The 19,346-nt window shown below is 40.1% G+C and overlaps 1 protein-coding gene and 1 pseudogene across 8 annotated transcripts in view; both read left to right on the top strand.

The window, feature by feature from the left end:
* The window catches only part of Lypd6b (LY6/PLAUR domain containing 6B), a 237,976-nt gene that overhangs the window by 130,121 nt on the left and 88,509 nt on the right, over positions 1-19,346 (top strand). The window contains exon 1 of one of the 7 annotated variants that reach the window (XM_004869996.4): positions 2,917-4,155. The exons of the other annotated variants lie outside the window; for them this stretch is intronic. Coding sequence (XP_004870053.1) covers positions 4,139-4,155 — 17 coding nt within the window. The 5' untranslated portion in view covers positions 2,917-4,138. Of the gene's footprint in view, positions 1-2,916; positions 4,156-19,346 lie in introns of those variants that run through there. 7 annotated transcript variants of the gene reach the window in all.
* LOC147828424 (small ribosomal subunit protein uS5 pseudogene) lies at positions 4,165-18,932 on the top strand (annotated as a pseudogene). Its single transcript, XR_015450833.1, has one exon. The product of XR_015450833.1 is annotated as a small ribosomal subunit protein uS5 pseudogene (transcript).

The following is a 19,346-nucleotide window of genomic DNA, read 5'->3' as shown; positions in this document are numbered from 1 at the left end:
CCTTTACAAGGATGTAATGTTCTTCTTTGTCTCTTTAATCGGTGTTGGTTTGAAATGCACTTGATCTGCAAAGAGGATAGCTACTCCTGCTTTTTGGGGGGTTCCTGTCACATGGAGTATGTTTTTTCCACCCTTTCACTTTCAGTCTATGAGTTTCTTTTTAAATTAAATGTATTTCTTGTATGCACCATATTGTTGGATCTTGCTTCTTGACTCATTCTGCCAGTCTTCTTTTGATTGGTGAATTGAGACCATTAACATTGATGGTTGTAACTGATACATATTGACCTATCCTTGTCATGACTTCTTCTTTTTTTTGGATTTTCTCCCTTGTTTAATTTCTTGTTGTGCCCAAATGATGCATTCTGCAGGGCTTCCTGGGCTTGTGATCCTTGTTGTCTTTTTCTAAGATATTGTTTAAAATTGTCTGGAGTGCTGGTTTGATATTCACGAAGTTCCTAAGGTGCTCTTTGTCATGAAAGTATCTCATTTCTCCATCAATTTTAAAAGGTAGTTTTGCAGGGTACATCAATCTGGGTTGGAGGCTGTTTTCCTTTAGGGCTTGAAATACCTCACTCCATGCTCTTTTTGCCTTGAGGGTTCGTGTTGAGAAGTCTGATGTGATTCGGATGGGCTTTTCTTTGTATGTGATTTGTTTCTTTACTCTAACTGCTCGTAGAATTTTGTTCGTCTGTTGAGTTTCTGGAATCTTAACTATTATATGCCTATGTGTAGATGTTCTTTGATCAAAGCTAGTTGGAGTCCTATATGCCTCACTTATCTGTATGTCAAATTCTTTTCCCCTGCTGGGGAAGTTTTCTGCTATTACTTCTGTGAACATTTTTTTAATGTCATCTGCACTCTCCTGTTTCTTCATTGACTCAGTCAGTCTTATGTTAATTCTTCTTTGCATCATCTAGCAGCTGCTGGGTTGATTTTGCCTGGTCCCTTACTATTTTTAAGAAATTTTTATTTTCCTTGTCACTAATTGCAATCCTATCTTCTATAACTGAAATTCTATCCTCGCATTGGCTCATTCTGCTACATAAACTTTCAGTAGAGTTTTTAATCTCCTGGAAATCTGTTTGCATCTGTTTTATGGACTCCATTTGTTTCCTATGTTTGGATTTCATCCTGTTTCTCAGCTCCTCTATTTTTTTTTAATCTATGTCCCCTCTAAATTTATTAATCATGTCTTGCACTATGGGCACGATTTCTGCTGATATCTGAGAAATTATTTCTGATTTCATTTTTTCCAGGTCCTCTTTCATTGCCAGTTCAGGAATTCCAGGTGGTTGAGTATCAGATTTTTCCCTCTTGTTTCCCTTTGGGGTTGCCTTAAGTGATCTGGAAGTCTTGTTTTGAGACTTATTTACGTTTCTTTTCATTTCTACAGATGCAGCCTGCTGTGTCTTTGTTGAGGTGACTTTTTACTCACCCAGTGGTCTTGAATTTTTAGGAAGCCACTGAGCAGCCTTTACTCTGGTGCTCATCAGTACACCAATTCCTGGGTTCAGAGTGGTGGCCTTCTGGATCCCTGAGCTGACCTGTTGTCTGGGTAGGCTTCTGGCTGGGGCCTGTGCACACTTGGGATGGTATCTAGGTGTGCCTCTAGCTGGGGCCCCTATGTAGCTGTTGTGTAGGAGGGTCTTTGGCTGGGGGCTGTGCACCCCAGTTTCTGTTGTCTGCACAGGCTTTGGCTAGGGTCTCCATGCACTTATCAATGGTATTGGGGAAGCCTCTGGGTAGTGCTTGTGTGCCTGTACAGCTCTTCTCCAGGCAGGTCCTTGGCTATGGCTGATGATATGGCAGGCCTCTGGCTGAAGCCCAAGCACCCATGCAGCTCCTTTTTGGGTGGGTCTCCAGCCTGGGTGGGTGTGCAGGAGCCCCTGGTGTTGAGGTGGACCTCTGCCCAGGATCTGCCTACAGCTGCAGTGATCTGATCCACACAGCTACTCCCCGGGATCAGTGAACACCTACGCCTGGAATGGTGGGCCTCTGGTGGAAGACCAATCACCCATGCAGGTCCTCCCTGGGTGGGCCTCAAGCCTGGTCATGTGTGCAGGAACCTCTGGAGTCGGGGTGAACCCCCGACTGGGATCTTACTGCAGCTGTGCTGATCTGGGCCACACAGCTGCTCCCTGGGATCTGCACACACTCACTGATAGAATGGTGGGCCTCTGGCCTTAGCTAGCTTTCTTGATGGGCCCTTGTTTACTGAGAAGAGAACCTGTAGAGATACTCCTTCACTTACAGTGGGGTTAAGTCTGAATAAAGCCATCATGAATTGCAAATATCATACACCTAAAATGAATTTAATATACTCAACCTACCAGATATCCTAGCTGAGCCACACAGTGGACTGTAGCATGTCTGCTGTTTCTCTTGTGATCTCATGGCTGATTGGGAGCTGAGGCTCACTGCTTCTGCCTGGGATCATAAAAGAAGACCCTACCATAATTTTCTAGCCCAGGAAAAGATCAGGATTCAAAATCTGATGTACCATTTTAATTGAATGTAAATGATATTCATATATTTTTAAAGTTCAAAAGGAATAAATCCAACTGTAGTGAGGCAAATACCTTCTGTATAAGTCACCTCTCCATCTTTCATTCTAACTCAGTGCTAGGTGCAAGACAGGAGCTCTCAGTATTGGCTGTTGAAAGACTCAGGACCTGCCAACAGGGACAGGACCTGCCACTGGGTCCAGGGCATCTATGAAGAAGGAAGAAAGAATCATGAAAATAGATAACCAGGGTAGAGCATTGAAATGCTGGACAGCAACATTGCGACATTTTCTTTTTCAATTGTTTCAGTGCTTCTTGACACCGTTTTTCTTTTTCTTTTTTTTTTTTTTACAGTTATATTTCTGAAATGGTTTATTCTTTTGATCAGTATACATTATATTAAGTATAGAATTTCCTTAAAAATTAATAAATCTGAGTTTCACTATTAGAACATTGTTATGGAGAGGGAAATATCTAGCTCTTTTGACTTTTTACACTTATTCAAGTTCCAAGTAGATTTTCATATTTAGGTTCTTCTGTGTTATTTCTGTCCAAGTTGTGATAGCTGTCTCATGAATTGCGTAGGATTGCAAAGCTCACTGCAGCCATACAAAATGTGTTTGCCTTGCTTTCCCTTTATGTAGGCAACAAGATTTTGATATTCAATGTAGTTGCCTCCTCCCACCACAAAAACAGTTGCCTCTTGCAGTGGATTTTTGTTTCTAGGAACTGAGCTGTCATTGCCCCGCAGCATTTTGGGATCAAAATATCGATAGTCATCAGTTTCAGGGTTTGACTTCATCTCCATGAGATTGTCTAGAATGCGAGTAACAGGAAGATTTTGCTGTTTCAATATGAGGTTCTTCACTCCTTCCATCACAAACTGTGATCTTGTATTCATGACTCTTGATAAGAGACCCATTGGTTTAGCAGTGGTGTTGCCATAGCTGGCAGGAGCTGAGGCCATCTTGGAAAAAGCCTTCCATTGTTTGATATATTGTAAAGGGTTAAGGTTGCATCCTGCATCTGTTAAAGATTTTTTATATTGCTCCAAATCAGCCTCAGAAGATGCTTGCTGTGTGCTTATGTAATAGATAAGAAACAGCCTTATTTCATCTTCCGGAGTTCCTGCATCAGGATCTGATATTATATTTAGAAGAGACTTATCCAGAGTAGTTTTGCTCATTGTCTTTTCTTCATATTCAAAATATACATCCAGTTTCCTTGCCTTTATATGTTCTAAAATGGCAGTGGCAGCATTTTTATGGAGATCAATAAGTCTTTTTTTCCAGGAAGTTCTGATAAAGAACTTACAGCTGACGTTAACTTAGCAGGATTGTCAGAAAGCATACTTATGGCTCCTTCATCTTCCCCTTCTAGCCCCATAATGCTTTTAAGTCATTTGACCTCATCTTCTTGTGCTCTATAATATTCCAGTTCTTGCTGCACTGATTCTGGAGCTTCTGGCAATGGACTTCCTTTATGTTTCTGCCAAAATTTATCAACTGCAGTTAAATCATAAGACTTCTTGTTTTTTCTCTTTGGTCTAGCACCAGCTGGAGAGTTTTCCACTCCTGAAGATTCTTCCAAATTTACTCTGTTTAAGTGGAAATCCAGTGCATCATGAACCTATGCTTGATATGTCCAGGTATGGTGTAAAGGAGTTGCCAAATCTATGTTTCTGCCAACAGGGACTAATAAAGGCCTTTGGCAGCTGAACTGGCCGGCTCCCAGTGTGTCACCTGCCAAAAGACTATTTCTTGCATCTCTTAGATTTTCCCGAAGTTTCTTACCTAGTTTCACTGACACCATTTCTGCTGGAGTTTCTCTTGAACATCTGTTGATAGGAACAGCACCCAGTGTAACAAAAAAGCAGAAGAGGCTGTCAACAATAGTGTCCATAACTGTTTCCCTTTCTGGGTCTGTGATATCTGGTCTATTAATGGCATGATATGAAACAAGTTCCTTATTTTGATTACATAATACAAACATATCATCCTCCAAAGTAATAAAATTGAGATACTGATCAAAAACCTTTGCTACTCGTGTTATTGCACTAGCTGCTAATGCTGCATTTGCAATATCTTCCAATTTACTTCTTGAAATAGCAGAAATAAAATTTAAATAATGTGACTCATACAGCTGATTACGAAGATCCTGGCACATTCTATCAATATTTTCTTCAGTTGGCATTACAAAGTACACTGCAGGAACATCTGGAATAGGGTTTCGATCAGAGTGCAAAAGCAGATGCAGAGTGATTCTCATATTTCTCAGTTCCTTCACAGATAGCAGAGGAGAGATTATATCTTGACTAAATCTGTCATAAATGAGAACCTTCCATACTGGTTCTCCTGTGCTGTTTTTAACATGAGGCACATTGAAATTCAATATATGCTTCAAAGCAACTGTCTGCCTCTCCCGAATACTAGCTGCCGCCGCCATCTTGCCTCCCACCATCCACTGCTTGACACGGTTTTTCTTTCTGTGAAAACAGTGGCTTTCTTTTTCTTATTCTCTCAGGCTTTTGCTTTTGCTCCATCCTGGGCTCCCACCTTTGGTCCTTGTGTTCAAATAAGGTGGTTGCATCCCATCCCCCCTGTGTGCAGCCTGAGAGGCTGGCTGGGCAGACTCTGAGCAGCAGCTCCACTCCCTCTATATCTTAAGCAAAGTGTGTGCTTTCTCTGCCTTGGATGTATGTAGTACATAGCCAGAGGCTTTGTTCTATCTTGAAGCTCTTGGTGAGGTCATTTTGTGCTGCTCTATTGATTTTCCCTCTCCAGCCCATGGGGAATGGCAAATTCCCAGCTGCATTACTTTGCATTATCCTCCAAGAGGTAGGAGGGACTTTAATGTTCTCTCAAGGGAAGGGAAAGGGGAAATGTCACTTTTAATTTGGGCATCAGAGTCGTTTGGTTCATGTACCATAGCCATATCATAATGAGTCTTTAGGAAGTCATCCATGGAATAAATAATGGAGTGACAAATGTTAGTGATCCATATTATTTACCTGGAAATTTCTGTGTTATACTTGTAGGTAAAGTTCAAGGTACCTGTTCAAAACCAAGATTTCTGCCTCTGGAAGAATGTGTAAGGCCTGGTTCCACTTAATTATGGCAGGACCAGATTAAATGATTTTCTGCGACTGAGGAGAGAAGATGAACTGCATTCTCCTTCCTATTGTTGCTAACACTGGAAGCCTTTATTCACTTCATTTATGTCCTAACAGGTCTTTTTACCTGAGGACAAGCAGTAAAAAATCTTGGTCTTTCTTGTATCCATTTTGTGGCTAAGAAAGGGTACCGAGCCTAAGGAGCACTTTACAATTGTCCCCAACCTAAAACTTCCTACTTACTGAAAAGCGTTTGATCCCAAATGTCTACAACATCTGTCATAATGATACCTTTCCATGTTCATTTGTTTAGATACGCCATGCTTCTGCCTGCTGTTGGCAACCCTCCTGGACTGGGCTGCTTTTGCTAATTACATGGGTGTTTGAGTGTTATGTCCTTAAGTAGAAGCAGAAAAGATACTTTGATTGAACTGCAAATCCTCACCACATGAGCTACTCATGCATAGTGAAAATATATTAGAGTTGTGATCTGGAGTTTCATTAATCCTAAGGATTATGCTGCTGTTCATCAGTAAAATACCATGGTTTTGATATCTTCCCCTAATTATATCAACTTTGTATGGAAGAAAGTTTGACATAAAGCTGTGTCTTATAATATTTCAACATGAAGGTAGTTGTTGATCTTAATTTGCAATATTGAATTCATTTCATCTCATGGGCTTGTATGTAATAACTTTCTTAATGTTGTTAACATGAAAGTGCTTCAGATAGCTTTGAGTCCTAATCTTGTGGTTCTGTTAATTGAAGATAAGCAACAATTTCTTGCTTTATTTTATTTTTATATAGGTCCCCAATGGGTGTAAATAACCTCCTTAATTATAGTGGTAGGACCAAATGAGAAGAGATGAAAAAGAGGGAGGAAAAGAAAAAAGAAAAGAAAAGAAAGAAAACAAGAAATAAAGAGTGAGGAAATATGAGAAAAGTAAAGAGAAAGAAGAAGCATTTGGGGAAGCGACATAGATCACTAGTTAGCTCAAGGATATATATCTCCCGACTAATAATTTACAGGCCAGGGTTAGAAAGGGCCCATGTTTAGGACCCCGTAAGAAAGTGTATGAGGCTTCTTCCTCGGGAAAACACCAAATGGTGGATGATGCTGGTGCAGCAGGAGGGCCTGGAGGCCCCAGGGGCCCAGGCATCGGAGGCCAAGGCAGCTTCCTTGGAGGCTTCAGCAGTGGCCTTCAAGGCTGTAGGTGAGGCCGCAGGGCTCGAGGCAGTAAGGCAGAGGACAAGGAGTGGATTCCTTCCTCTAAGCTGGGCCACCTGGTCAAGGACATGAAGATCAAGTCCCTGGAGGAAATTTATCTGTTCTCCTTACGCATCAAGGATTCTGAGATTATTGACTTTTTCCTGGGCACATCCCTCAAGGCTGAAGTTCTGAAGACCATGCTGGTGCAGAAGCAAACTTGTGCTGGCCAGTGGACCAGGTTCAAGGCATTTGTCACCATTGGGGACTATAACGGTCACGGTGGTCTGGGTGTAAAGTGTTCCAAGGAAGTAGCCACTGCCCTTCGCAGAGCCATCATTCTGGCCAAGTTCGCCATTGTCCCCGTGTGGAGAGGGTACTGGGGGAACAAGACTGGCAAGCCTCACATTGTCCCTTGCAAGGTGACAGGCCACTGTGGCTCTGTGTCGGTGTGACTGATCCCTGCCCCCAGGGGTCCTGGCATCGTCTCAGCCCTGTACCCAAGAAGCTGCTGCTGATGGCTGGTATTGATGACTGCTACACCTCTGTCAGGCGCTGCGCTGCTACTCTGGGCAACTTCCCTAAGGCCACCTTTGATGCCATCTCCAAGACTTACAGCTACCTGACCCGGACCTCTGGAAAGAGTCTGTCTTCACCAAGTCTCCCTGCCAGGAATTCACTGACCATCTTGCACAAAACCCATACCAGAGTCTCTGTCCAGAGGACTCAAGCTCCAGCAGTAGCTACAACAAAAAATGAATGAAATCTGAAAAAGAAAGAAAGAAAGAAAGTGTGTCTGTGTACCAATGTGACCATCAGGGCCACCTCTCCCCACCTTATAGTGATCGCAGGTGGGAAAGTTGTGAGAGAGCTGGAAATTCCTAGGCCTTAAATCGATCTTTTGTGTGACGTAAAGAGATACACAGGAAATTCTCTAGCATAGGGCAAAGGACATGTGAACAGCAAAGTCTCTGTGGAAACATAAGAGGTAAAAACAAAGTGGAAGACTAGAAAGAATGGATAACAAAAATACCTTTTTTCAAAGAGAGTAACATCTCAGAAAAATCTGCAGAACCATGGAATCATTGAGTGGGTGATACTGTCACATATTTTAATCTTATCTTTGTGCCTTTTAGATGGGGAAACTGAGACTAAGAGAGGGAAAGAAGTGGGCCCAGAGCTACACAGAGAATGGCTGAGCCCAGATGTGTGTGGTGGGTCCTTGCCTGCTGTGATGTGCCCTTTCTAGACAGTGAAACATAGGTTAGTCAGGGATGTGTTGTATAGAATCAAATGAAATAAGGCAGACAAGTGTTTAGTTCTTGGTAGGCTGAAAGAAGATCCATGTTTGGAATAAAGGTTATTTATTTATTTTATATTTTTATGGTGCTTGGAATCAAACCTAGGCCCTCGTGCAGCCTAGACAAGTGTTTCACCAACTGAGGTATGCACCCAGACCAATTCTTTTTTTTTAAGGTCTTGAGAACTTAAGTTTTCCAGTGCTGTGGCCGGTTCCTTGTGTGCAGCAAGTAGAAGCAACATTCTGAATGCAACCCGTGCAGTGTGCAGACTTACACCTAAAGGGCTGTAATGGAAATGGACTCACAGTCAATCTACCATGATTGAATTTCTGTTTGGTTAAAATAGACTGTACATTAGAAAATTTACATAGGTTAATAACAAGAAGAAGTTGAGTCTGTGTGCTCTTTCTCCAGGGAATTGGTTGGATGAAGCTTGAATATCTCAATCCCTGACAGCTCCAGTGGACACTGAGGAAAGCCCCATGTGTTGGCTGCCTCTCCTCTTCTGCAGATGCAAATGAACTCAAGAATGCCTTTGAAACTCTTTCAGAGCTGCTTAGCCAAGAGAGTTACTGCTAAAGACCATGACAACTTATTTCCATCTTACAGATGTGCAGTTTGCTAACAGCAGTTGGCCCTGCCCCATTAAATTAGCCTCCATTCTCAGTAGCTTGTTGAAAGAATTGCTGGAACTCTGCTTCGTTGCTTCTTGGCAGGCAGTTTAGTAGAACTCTTTGTTAGTGATTGCCAAGATAGAATACTGGGACTTAGAATTAAGCCTTCTCAAAGCCCCTTGGCTTCTGCAGACTGATGCTTTTATTTATTTACGTATTCAAAATTTTTTTTCTTTGGCACATTCTATTGTAAAGACCAGAACCAATTGTGAATCAGAAACTCTACTGCTTATTTACTTATGTTTTCTAATTCTCTTTTTACTGAGTTCTAGAGTTCCCAGTGACTTACATGGATCACAACATTTCATTTCTGTGCACATCTGAGTTGCTTCCTTTTTAGCCAAACTTAATGAGATGTAAAGAATCCTACAGACACATATTCAGGAAGGTTAATGCTTCTGGCTAGTGAGAGTCTGAGTTGCAAAGTTGCCTGGAAAAACTGGGCTGTGTGGTCAGATTAATGATGTAGAAAGAAGACTTGGGCTCTGTACCTTTCCCTCCACCACATTGGCTATAGAAGCCGGAAAGAGAGAGTATAGCCAGTGTAAGTCATTTCATTTCAAGGTCATAAATAGACATTGCAGGTGATTTTTCTTCCCATTGAGAAACTCGGGGAGACCATTTTTGGAAACAATCCAGGGGAGGTGTATTTTAAGAGTGTTGAAGTCACTAAGTCAAAATACTTTAAAATGTTGGTCTGTGAGATATAGTTCTAGACATGTTCCTGCAGGATTAGCCAAACTTCTTGGGACATTTTCTTCAGTTGGCCTTGACTTTCTGTGGGGGTCTGTTGTTTGCAAAATTCAGGAAGAAAAGAAGGCTGGGAAAATGTTCTTTGTACTTCATTGTGCTTTGGTTTTAATGTAGAAATGCACGGATCGAATGTAAATGAACCAAAAGAGTAAAATGAAAAAAAAAATCATCCAGCAAAGTTTTCCTCAGGGCCTACTTGGTGCCAGACATTGGAGAAATACTAGTGAACAAAGCACAGTCCCTGCTCTTGGGCATATTGAGGGGAGAGGGAAACCAAGCAAGCAAATGTATTTCTTGATAGTGATAACAAGCATACAAAAATAACGTATGGGATGAAGGAAAAGGAGAAAGATGAAGGACGATTAGGAGGGAAAAAAGGAGGAAAGGAGAAAGGGAAGAAGGGAGGAAACAACTGAAGGAAGGAAAGGGAGAAAGAGGAGAAAGGGAGAGATGAAGGGGGCAGGGAAAGGAAGGAAGAGAAAAGCAAGGAAGCAAGCAGGAAAGGGGGCTGAGGGTGCTATTTTGTTATTGTTAGAAATGTGGTCAGGAAGAGCCTTTCCCATAGGGGACGTTTGAGGACACACCTGAAGGAGGAAGCAGGGTCCCAAGGAGATCCAATGCAAAGCTTGGTCCGTCCAATGAGGACGTTGGCACCTCCTCCCTGCAGCTCTTCCGTGAAGGCCCATCTCACTACCATGCTGATTCTGACTTATAAGTTGGATATTACCTTTTATCATAGCTTTATGAAATAGCTACTAAGAAGTAAGAATTATGCATAGAATTTACTTCATTTGGTATTTTAAGTATTAAATTAATCATATTTCTCATTCATGGAATTCCGACTTTTTAGAAAGCCCCTAGTAAGACTTCAGCCTACCAAAGTCTTTATTGCTTCAGAGGTATTTTTAGCACAGAAAACCATTCCTTGGGGGATGGGGATGCTTACATAAATGTGGAGTTGTTTTACTGCCTTTGCAGTTCGGATTGCTAGAGAGTATATGTCTGAAATAAAAGCAGGTTTGCTTAGGGATAGATTTGAATCAATGATATAACTTGAAAGTATGCCAACAACCCCATTCTCTCACAGTACACGATGTGGCAGAAGGAAAAGTTGGCATGGGAGGAGGGAAAGGAATGCACTGGCTTTGCATTAGCCAAATCTGGAAGTAAGCCAGAATCCGTCTTGAAACCACATAGCCAGTCTGGATTGTCATTACTATCTAGCAGCCTGGAGCTACTCCATTAAGACCTTTGGGTTGGCATGCTGGAATAGATGGTAGTAAAACAGACAAAGTTAAAGATATGCTAAATTAATAAAATATGTTAATATTTTAAGACCAAAGTTATGTTAGAGTCATGAAAAATTTCACAGCAAACATCAACTCTTCAATGATTACACTTAGTTATGAATTATTTTCCCAGTGTTTCTTTTGATGCCCATAAATTGTTTGTCTTTTCTGGTAAATGTTTAAAGTTCATTTAGGTTAAAAACATTTAGTGATTTTGTGTGTACTTTAAAATATGCATATACTGGTATATGAAAACATCTATTTTTTTACCAAACTATTCCTATGCAATTTAAATTTTGTTTTTGTTCTTGAGGGTCAGGGTCTTGCTATGTTGCTCAGGCTGGTTTTGAACTCCTGGACTCAAGTGATCTTCCTATCTCAGCTTCCTGAGTAGCTGGGACTAGAGTTTTACACCAAGCTAAGAGGTTTAAAATATTTTTAAAGAAATAGTTAAGAAATAAGAGAAATCAAATTAAAGTTTACCAAAAGAAGGAGCTGATATCGTGTATCACCTTAACAGGACACCTTCCTCCACTGCCCCTGTCATCCTTCCCCACACCAGGCTGGGGCAGATACCCTTCTCCCGAGCTCCCAGACTATCCCATGTATCCCTCAGACACAGTAATGACTAGCTGTTAATTCAGCATTTTTCTCTGGCTTTCTGGAGTTATATAGGAGCCACAGCCCTAATAATCGCTCACGGTCTCACATCATCCCTTTTATTTTGCCTAGCAAACTCCAACTACGAACGGACCCACAGCCAAACCATAATCCTAGCCCGCGGACTACAAACCATCCTCCCCCTAATAGCACTCTGATGACTTTCTGGAAGGTTGGCATTGTGTCCTTGAACTTACAGTTACCAGACTTTGCATGGTGCCTGACCCATAACAGGGCTTTGTGTATATTTATTAAATGGACAGGTGAATGCATGAGTTATTAAGATTTATGTCTGATTCCAAACTTCCTACTAAAGTAAAGCAAAAAAGACAATTATATTGGCTTCATATACATGCAGGTATAAATAGACATTGCTTCAGAAGACACATTTTCCCCCCTTGGTGCAAAGTTTCCCACTTCCCTAAAAATGTATGATGGATCATGGTATGAAGGCAGTGGGTTTGATAAAAACATTGTGTGCAATACTTCCTAAGCACCATTGCCCTAGACTAAATGAAAAGAACATCTCTCTTGTTATATAGAACCTTCCACCCAGAGGCCAACTTCCATATCCAGAAATACTGTTCTTCATTAGCTTCCTAGCAGATTCAGTGGTGGAATGTCCTTTCCCCAGATGGCAATGGGTCTACACACCATCTTATTTTACGCCACTGGAGTTGACTTTCCTGCTTGCACTCATCTAATGATATTCTACCAAAGACTTCATACTGCTCACAGTCTGAGGCATTAAGTGAAGTGTGTAAATTAAGGAGATGCATCTGATGGAAGCAATGAATGGGAGGGCATTGCTGCGAGTTCAGAACCGGCTACCTGCCTCAGCAGCGAGTGGCTCCTCTAGCCTGCAGAAGCAGCCATCCTGGACGATTTATGGGCTTTATGAGAAAATAATTATTTTGTGAAGACAAATGTGGATACAGCTGAGGATAAGCGAATGAGTATCTGCTTAATTAAAAAATGTTTTTTTTGTCAGCTTCTTTCTATGAGGAGGGAACGCTACTAAGAAGTACAAAGAAGGATTTGCTGAGGGAAAGGAGATTAATTGATTTTTTGCTGTGTATATGTGGGTACAGAAGGAGAAAGATGAGAAAGGAAAATTAAAAATCCCTTCATCTAGCAAAGGCAATTCTTTATTTAAACACTTTTGATGGATATATTTTCTTTTAAATTGGATAATAAGTTAGTAGAGAAAGGCAATGAGTGATTAAATGTTCTGAATCTCACGACAGTCTTAAGGATAAAGGGAAGGAAACAAATATTTATCGAGCATCTACTATTTTCCAGGCATATTTTAAAGAGTTTTAGAAGTTTTTCTTTTCCTTGAATTCTTATGGTAATCCTGTAAATCAGAGGGGGAAGGTGGATTAGCGAGGTTAAGTACATTGTCAAGATCATGCAGTTCATTGTCTATCAAAGCCAAGGCTGCATCCATTTAAGTGTGTTCCAAAGCTCAGGTTGGTGTTTCTATTTTACTAAGTACTCCTGTGGCTTCTCACTTGCCTGTAAGGGACCAAAAGAGGCTTTTGAGCTATTCAAGGAGTCCATTTAGGGAACATCTGGCACTATCTATACACAGGAAAACATTTGTCTTCCAAATAAGTATGTCTCTATTTCAAAAACTAGCAGCCATTTTGAGATTTGCCAAGTAAAATTTTGTCCGAAATATTACGTCTAGAATATAAACTCAAGAAGGGTAGGAATTTTTGTATATTTGATGTGATATAACTCTTGTGCCTAGGGCTAAGCCCAGTATAGCAGATGTTCAATAAATATTTGTGTATGTTCAGTGAAATAACTATTAGAGACTTTTAAATATGGCATGGTTTATTTAACCAGATTTCTATTAATAGACCTGTAGGTTTTTTGCATTTTTCATAAATACTATATGTAGACTCCACACAAGTCCCCATAACATTAATCTGTACCTTTTTTTTTTCTTAAATTCTTTTATTGGTACATTTTAGGTATACAACACATTTACATTTCTCATTGGAAACTTGTACTTTTACATGATGCATCTTGGTTCTTACTTTTTCCCCATTCCTAGCCCTCCCTTCACCCCCTCCACCTTCCCTATTTACAAAGACTTTATTTCCTTTTCTTTTTTTAAAGTGTACAATTCAACAGCATTTAATGTAGTCATAGAGTTGTGTGCTCATCACTACAAATTTAGAACATTTTCATCACCTCAGAAAGAAACCATGTATTCATTAACAGTCACTGTACCCTAGCAACTACCAATGATTTCTTTTTTTTTTATTAAATTCTTTTATTGGTACATTGTAGGTATACAACACAATTACATTTCTCATTGGGAACTGTACCTTTACATAATGCATCTTGGTTCTTATTGTTTCCCCATTCCTAGCCCTCCCTTCACCCCCTCCACCCTTCCCTATTTACAAAGACTTTATTTCCATTTTTTCCATTTCTCAGCATTTTTCCTTTCCCTTCTTTCCTTTCCCCTGCACCTCCCACTACCCCTACCCCTTTGGACCTTTTCTTCCTATTTTGCATTATCGATTATTCATTCTAATCATTGGTACCTTTTAGGTATACAATATAATGCCATTCATCATTGGAAATTTGCACCTTTACATAGTCTCTCTTGGTCTTATTTTTCACCCTTGCCCAGCCCTACCTTCAACCCCTCCAGTCCTCCCTATTTACAAAGATTTTGTTCCTATTTTTCCATTTTCTCATATTAATCCCATTCCCTTCTATCCTTTCCCCTAGCCCTCCCACTTCCTTCCCCTTTGCCCGTTTTCTTCCTATTTCACATTACCTATTATACATTTAGTCCTTATTTACACTTTCAGTTTCTCACACCAGAGAAACTATTCGATATTTATACATGTGTGTCCTATTTATTTCACTTAAGAGTATCACCTCAGTGTGCATCCACTTAGCTATAAATGTATCTAGTTTCTCATTTTTTATGGCTGAGTAGTACTCCATTTTATAAAAACACCACATTTTCTTTATCTAGTCTCCAGTTGATGGGCATTTGGGCTGTTTCCAAGTTTTATCTATTACAAACTGTGCTGCTATGAACATGGGTGCACATACATCACTGTGGTATGATTCTTTTAATTCTTTGGGGAAGATCCCCAGCAGGGGAATAGCGGGGTCAAATGGGACTTCCAGTCCTAGTTCTTTGAGGTATCTCCATACTGATTTCGACAGTGCTTGCACCAGTCTACACTCCCACCAACAGTGGAGCAGGGTTCCTTTTTCCCCACAGCCCCACCAGCATTTGTTATTGGTTGATTTCATGATAGCAGCCATTCTTTCTGGACTGAAGTGGAATCTCAGTGTTGCTTTCATTTGCATCTCTCCAATGACCAGTGATGTTGAACTTTTTTTCATGTATTTATTTGCTATTTCTACTTCTTAGAGAAATGTCTGTTCATTTCAGATGCCCATTTTTGGATTGGGTCTTTAAATTTGGGAGGTCTGATCTTTTTAAGTTCTTCATAGCTTTGAGATAGTAGACCTTTGTCTGAGGAAGAGCAGGTGAAGATTTTTTCCCACATTGTGGGTTGTCTCTTCACACTGCTGGATGTTTCTCTTGCTGTGCAGAAGCCTTTTAATAAGAAGAGATCCCACTTGTTGATTGTTTGTACTAGTTCATGGGCACCTGAGGTTTTGTTCATAAAATCTTTTCCTACAACAATGTCTTCAAGGGTTCTACTTAACCTCTGTTCCAACTGGTTCAGCGTTTCTATTTATAATTTAGATCTTTAATCCATTTTGATTTTAGTTTATTGCATGGTGAGAGATATAGGTCTAGTTTTAATCTTTGGCAAGTTGAGGCCCAATTTTTCCAGCACCATTTATTAAAGAGGCTATCTTTCCTCCAGTGAGGGTGTTTGGCTCCTTTATCGAAGATGAGATGGCTGAGTGTGTCTGGCATTGTTTCTGCATCTTCTAACCTGTTCCACTGGTCCTCAGGTCTGTTTCTTTGCCAGTACCATGTTGTTTTTATCACAGTAACTTTGTAGTAGAGTTGCAGGTTGGGGACTGTGATACCCCCTGCCATGTCTCTGTTACCTAGAATTGCTTTTGCTATTCTGAGTCTCTTCTTGTTCCAAATGAATTTTTGGTTTGTTTTCTCAAGGTCCATGAAGTATGCTGCTGGGATCTCAATTAGAATTGCATTAAATCTATATAGCAGTTTTGGAAGTATGGCCATTTTCACTATATTAATCCTTCCTACCCAGGAGCAGGGGATGTCTGTCCATTTTCTGATACTGTCTTCAATCTCTCTTTTCAGAGCACCATAGTTTTCAGAGAAGAGGTCTTTGATTTCTTTCGTTACAATGATTCCTAGGTATTTCAGTTTTTTGGATGCTATTGTGAAAGGAATTATTTATCCTAATTATCTCTCAGTGAGTCTGCCATTTTTGTAGAGGAAAGCGATTGATTTTTATGTGTTGACCTTGTAACCAGCTACTTGACTGAATTTGGTTATTAAGTCTAGAAGACTTTTGGTGGAGTTCTTGAGGTCTTCTACATGCAGTATCATGTCATCTGCAAATAATGACAATTTGACTTCTTCATTACCTATCTTTATTCCTTTTATTTCTTTCTCTTGTCTAATTGCTCTGGCTAATGTTTCCAGAACTATATTGAACAGGAGTGCTGATAGTGGACATCTTTGTCTTGTTCCTGATTTTAGTGTGAAGGATTTCAGTTTTTTGACCATATAGTATGATATTGGCTGTTGGTTTTTCATAGATGGATTTTATCAGATTGAGGTAGAGACCATCTATTCCAAATTTTTGTAGGGTTTTTATCATAAATGCATGTTGGATTTTGTCAAATGCTTTTTCTGTGTCTATGGAGATAATCATATGGCTTTTTGTCCTTGGCTCTGTTGATATAGTGTATTATATTGATTGATTTGCATATATTGAACCATCCCTGCATCCCTGGGATGAATCCCACTTGATCAGGGTGTATGATCTTCTTGATGATCTTCTGCATTCTGTTTACCAGTATCTTATTAAGGATTTTTGCATCTATGTTCATTAGTGAGATTGGCCTATAGTTCTCTTTTTCGGTTGGGTCTTTCTCTGCTTTGGGGATCAAGATGATGCTTGCTTCCAGGAATGAATTTGGGAGTATTGCTTCCCTTTCAATTTAATTGAAGGGTTTAAACCATAGTGGCAGCAGTTCCTCTCTAAATGCCTTGTAGAATACAGCAGTGAAGCCATCAGGTCCCAGGATTTTCTTAGTTGATAAGTTTTTAATTACATTTTCAATTTCATTGATTGATATTGGGTTGTTCAGAATTCTTAGGTCTTCTTCATTCAACTTTGGTAATTCATATGTATCTAGGAATCTGTCCATTTCCTCTGTGTTTTCCATCTTATTGGCATATAGTTTCTGGAAGTAGGTATTGATGATCCTCTGGATTTCTGCTGGGTCTGTTGTAATTTCATCCTTTTCATTCCTAATTGCATGGATTTGGATCTTTTCTTTCCTTTTTCTGACAAGGTTGGCTAAGGGTTTGTCAATTTTGTTGATTCTTTCAAAGAACCAACTCTTGGCTTCATTGATTTTTTGTATTGTTCTCTTAGTCTTCATTACATTGATTTCTCCTCTGATATTTATAATTTCCTCCCTTGTATGAGCTTTGGGGTTGTCCTGCTCTTCTTCTTCTAGAAGCTTGAGGTTCAGCATCAGGTTGTTGAATTGGTCTCATTCTGTTTTCCTAATATGCATATTCACTGCTATGAATTTCCCTCATAAGACTGCTTTCCTTGTGTCCCATAGATTCCAATATGTTGTATTGTCATTGTCATTTAATTGAAGGAACTGATTTCTTCTTTAATTTCCTCTGTGACCCACTGGTTATTCAGAAGTGTGTTGTTCAATTTCCACGTGTTTATGAAATTTTTTGAGTTTCTTTTGCTATGGATCTCCAGTTTCATTGCACTATGGTCTGATAATATACAGGGGATAACTTCAATTCCTTTGCACTTACTTAATCATGTTCTATGTGTGAGTATGTGGTCTATTTTGGAGAATGACCCATGTGCAGCTGAGAAGAATGTGTATTCTGATTTTGTGGAGTGGAAGACTCTGTAAACATCTGTTAAGTTCATTTGTTCAAGAGTTTGATTGAGTTCCAGTATTTCATTACTTATTTTTTGTCTAGTGGATCTATCTATTTGTGACAGTGGGGTGTTGAGGTCCCCCACTACAATTGTATTAGTGTATATATGACTTTTCATGTCTGTTAGTATTTGTTTTATATAGTTGGGTGCACTAATGTTTGGTGCGTATGTATTTATGACTGTCAGCGATTCATCTGGGATCGTTCCCTTTACAAGGATGTAGTGTCCTTCTTTGTCGCTCTTAATCAGTGTTGGTTTGAAATCCACTTGATCTGCAGAGAGGATAGCTACTCCTGGTTTTTTTCGGGTTCCTGTCACATGCAGTATTGTTTTCCACCCTTTAGCTTTCAGCCTATGAGTTTCTTTTTGAATTAAGTGTGTTTCTTGTATGCAGCATATTGTTGGATTTTGCTTCTTGACCCATTCTGCCAGTCTATTTCTTTTGGTTGGTGAAATGAGACCATTAACGTTGATGGTTATAACTGACATGTATTGACTTGTCATTGCCATGACTTTTTCTTTTTGTTGGGTTCTCCCCCTTTACATTTACTTTCTTGTTATGCCAGATGGGTTCATTCTGCTTTGCTTCCTCGGGTTGTGATCCTCAATGTCTGTTCCTAGGATATTGTGTAAAATTCTTTGGAGTGCTGGTTTGGTATTCTCGAAGTTCCTAAGGTGGTCTTTGCCATGAAAGTATCTTATTTCTCCATAAATTTTGAAAGATAGTTTTGCAGGGTACATCAATCTGGGTTGGGGGCTGTTTGCTTTTAGGGCTTGGAATATGTCACTCCAAGCTCTTCTTGCCTTGCTGGTTTGTTGAGAAGTCTGCTGTGATTCTGATGGCCTTTCCTTTGTATGTGATTTGTTTCTTTTCTCTAACTGCTTGGAGAACTTTGTTCTTCTATTGGGTTTCTGGAATCTTAACAATTATATGCCTATGTGTAGATTTTTTTTGATCAAGGCTATTTAGAGTCCTAAATGCCTCACTTATCTGTATGTCAAGCTCTTTTCCCCTGCTTGGGAAATTTTCTGCCATTATTTCTGTGCAGAGATTTTTTATGTCATCTGCACTCTCTCCTGTTTCTTCATTGACTTCAATCAGTCTTATGTTATTCTTCTTTGCATCATCTAGCAGCTGCTGGATTGATTTCTCATGTTCCCTTATAATTTTGAAGCAATTTTTCTTTTCCTGGTCACTAATTGCAATCTTATCTTCTATACCTGTAATTCTGTCCTCACATTGGCTCATTCTGCTGTGTAGACTTTCAATGGAGTTTTTCATCTCCTGGAAATCTATTTGCATCTGTTTTATGGATTCCATTTGTTTCTTATGTTGGGATTCCATCATGTTCCTGAGCTCCTCTCTAGATTTATTAATCATGTCTTGGACTAGGGGCACAATTTCTCCTGTTATCTGAGAAATTATTTCTGATTTCATTTTTTCCAGATCCCCTTTTGTTTCCAGTTCAGTGGGTCCAGGTGGTTGAGTATCAGAGTGTTCCATCTCATTTCCCTTTGTGGTTGCTGTAGGTGATCTGGAAGTCTGGTTTTGAGACTTATTTATGTGTTTTCTCCTTTCGACTGGGTGGGGGGGCTGTTAGCGCCTGCACGGATTACCTCCTCTGAGCTGGGAGAGGTGGGACAGGGTCCGGGAGCAGCGATAGGGATGGTGGCCCAAAAGCCCTTTCCTCTGTGGGAGC

This window comes from Heterocephalus glaber, unplaced genomic scaffold (genome assembly GCF_053883595.1).
Source record: "Heterocephalus glaber isolate CG9 unplaced genomic scaffold, H.glaber_assembly_v1.0 deba00001097, whole genome shotgun sequence".
NCBI lineage: Eukaryota > Metazoa > Chordata > Mammalia > Rodentia > Bathyergidae > Heterocephalus > Heterocephalus glaber.
This window is presented reverse-complemented; position numbering and strand designations above follow the sequence as displayed.